The sequence below is a fragment of the Protomyctophum bolini genome, assembly GCF_963924005.1.
Source record: "Protomyctophum bolini genome assembly, chromosome: 17".
NCBI lineage: Eukaryota > Metazoa > Chordata > Actinopteri > Myctophiformes > Myctophidae > Protomyctophum > Protomyctophum bolini.
Window position 1 is genome coordinate 3,140,001 of NC_137878.1, and position 1,448 is coordinate 3,141,448.

The 1,448-nt window shown below is 41.0% G+C and overlaps 1 protein-coding gene across 1 annotated transcript in view; it reads left to right on the top strand.

The window, feature by feature from the left end:
- LOC308331372 (NLR family CARD domain-containing protein 3-like) overlaps nt 1-1,035 on the top strand; it is a gene marked incomplete at both ends in the record, with an annotated part of 8,888 nt that extends 7,853 nt beyond the window's left edge. Inside the window, one exon of the mRNA XM_080786791.1 lies at nt 876-1,035. Within this exon, the coding sequence (XP_080642917.1) occupies nt 876-1,035 (160 nt within the window). The remainder of the gene's footprint in view (nt 1-875) is intronic.
- Between the last annotated feature and the right edge of the window lie 413 nt (nt 1,036-1,448).

Genomic DNA, 1,448 nt, shown 5'->3' on the forward strand with positions numbered 1-1,448 from the left:
TATATCCCACCCTTTTCACATTGGCCTGTTATAGCGCCACCAACAGGTGGATTTTTGTAAAAAAAAATTTGGAACAAAATGCCTAAAATCATCCAAAAAATTGCACCCTTTTCACATTGGCCTATTATAGCGCCACCAGGAGGCCACAACCTGACCTGGCCTGGTGGAGACCTGTGCCCAGAGGGGCATTTTATCTAGTTGTTCACTTAAAACATTGGTTGTCGATATGTTTTTCTTTTTATCTTCTTCTTTGGGCTTGGAATAAAAGCAAGTATTAAATACTATTGTAATGTTATCTTATTCTTGCCACTTTCCCTACCACTTTCCCTAGCCTCGATGACCTTATGTAGGCGTATGCAAAGCTCAATTTATGTAAATTAATTAGCATTTCATGTAGACATAGCACTCTATAGTCAGTGTATACTCATAGTTTCATTGTAAAGATATTCTACATACGTTTGATGGATGTTAGGTTCTTAGCTTACTTGTGATTCCTGATGACTATTTGTATGTACAGTATGTGATGTGTTGTTACTGAAAGTCACTCTGGATTAAGCGCGTCTGATAAATGCCTACTTTTTAACCTGTCCACATGTCTGTCTGTCTAACCTTTTTTCCAACCCAGGTTGAGACAAACTAACCTCACAGAGAAATGCTGTAAGGAGTTATCCTCACATATCAGTTCCAACTCCTCTAGTCTGACAGAGTTGGATCTAAGTTCAAATAACTTAAGGAATCATGGAGTAATTCAACTGTCCGTTGGTCTGAAGAGCCCAAACTGCACACTGGAGATACTGAGGTAAATATTGCTCTCTCTGTGTGAATCTCTACGGGAATATCGGAAGCAATTAGTAAAAATGTTTGTTTCTCTGCAGGTTGTCCCACTGTCTGGTCTCAGAGGAAGGCTTTTCTTGCCTGGCCTCAGCTCTGCGTTCCAACCTCTCCCACATGAAAGAGCTGGACATGAGCTTCAACCAACCCGGGGCCTCAGGAGGAGAGAAGCTGCTCTCTGTTGGACTGGCTACTCTTAAGTGAGTAGATGATTTTGAGTAAAGTGAGTAAATGATTTGTGAGAGACAACTTAAACCCATTTCGTTCAATTGTTTTCTTTTATTAGGCGCCACTTCTCTAGATTGACCAAACCCTCTTGCAGTAAAACTTTATGGAATAATGTTAATTTGAACAATGTAAAAAGATGTATACTTCCAGTGGATATACATGTGGATTTGTTGCAGTTAACTATGAAATTGTGCATTTCCCGTCAGTCAGTCATATCTATCCCATATAATGGTCATGTCTGGTGACATCACGTGATGTCATCAATATTAAGCCCATATATGGAGATCCCTGATCATCAGTATTGGCCAGCAACTAGACGGGCCTGCCCCAAAGTTATTAGTGCAGCCACGCCCGGCAGCCGGCGAAGAGTTCTTAACAGGCCCGGAAGT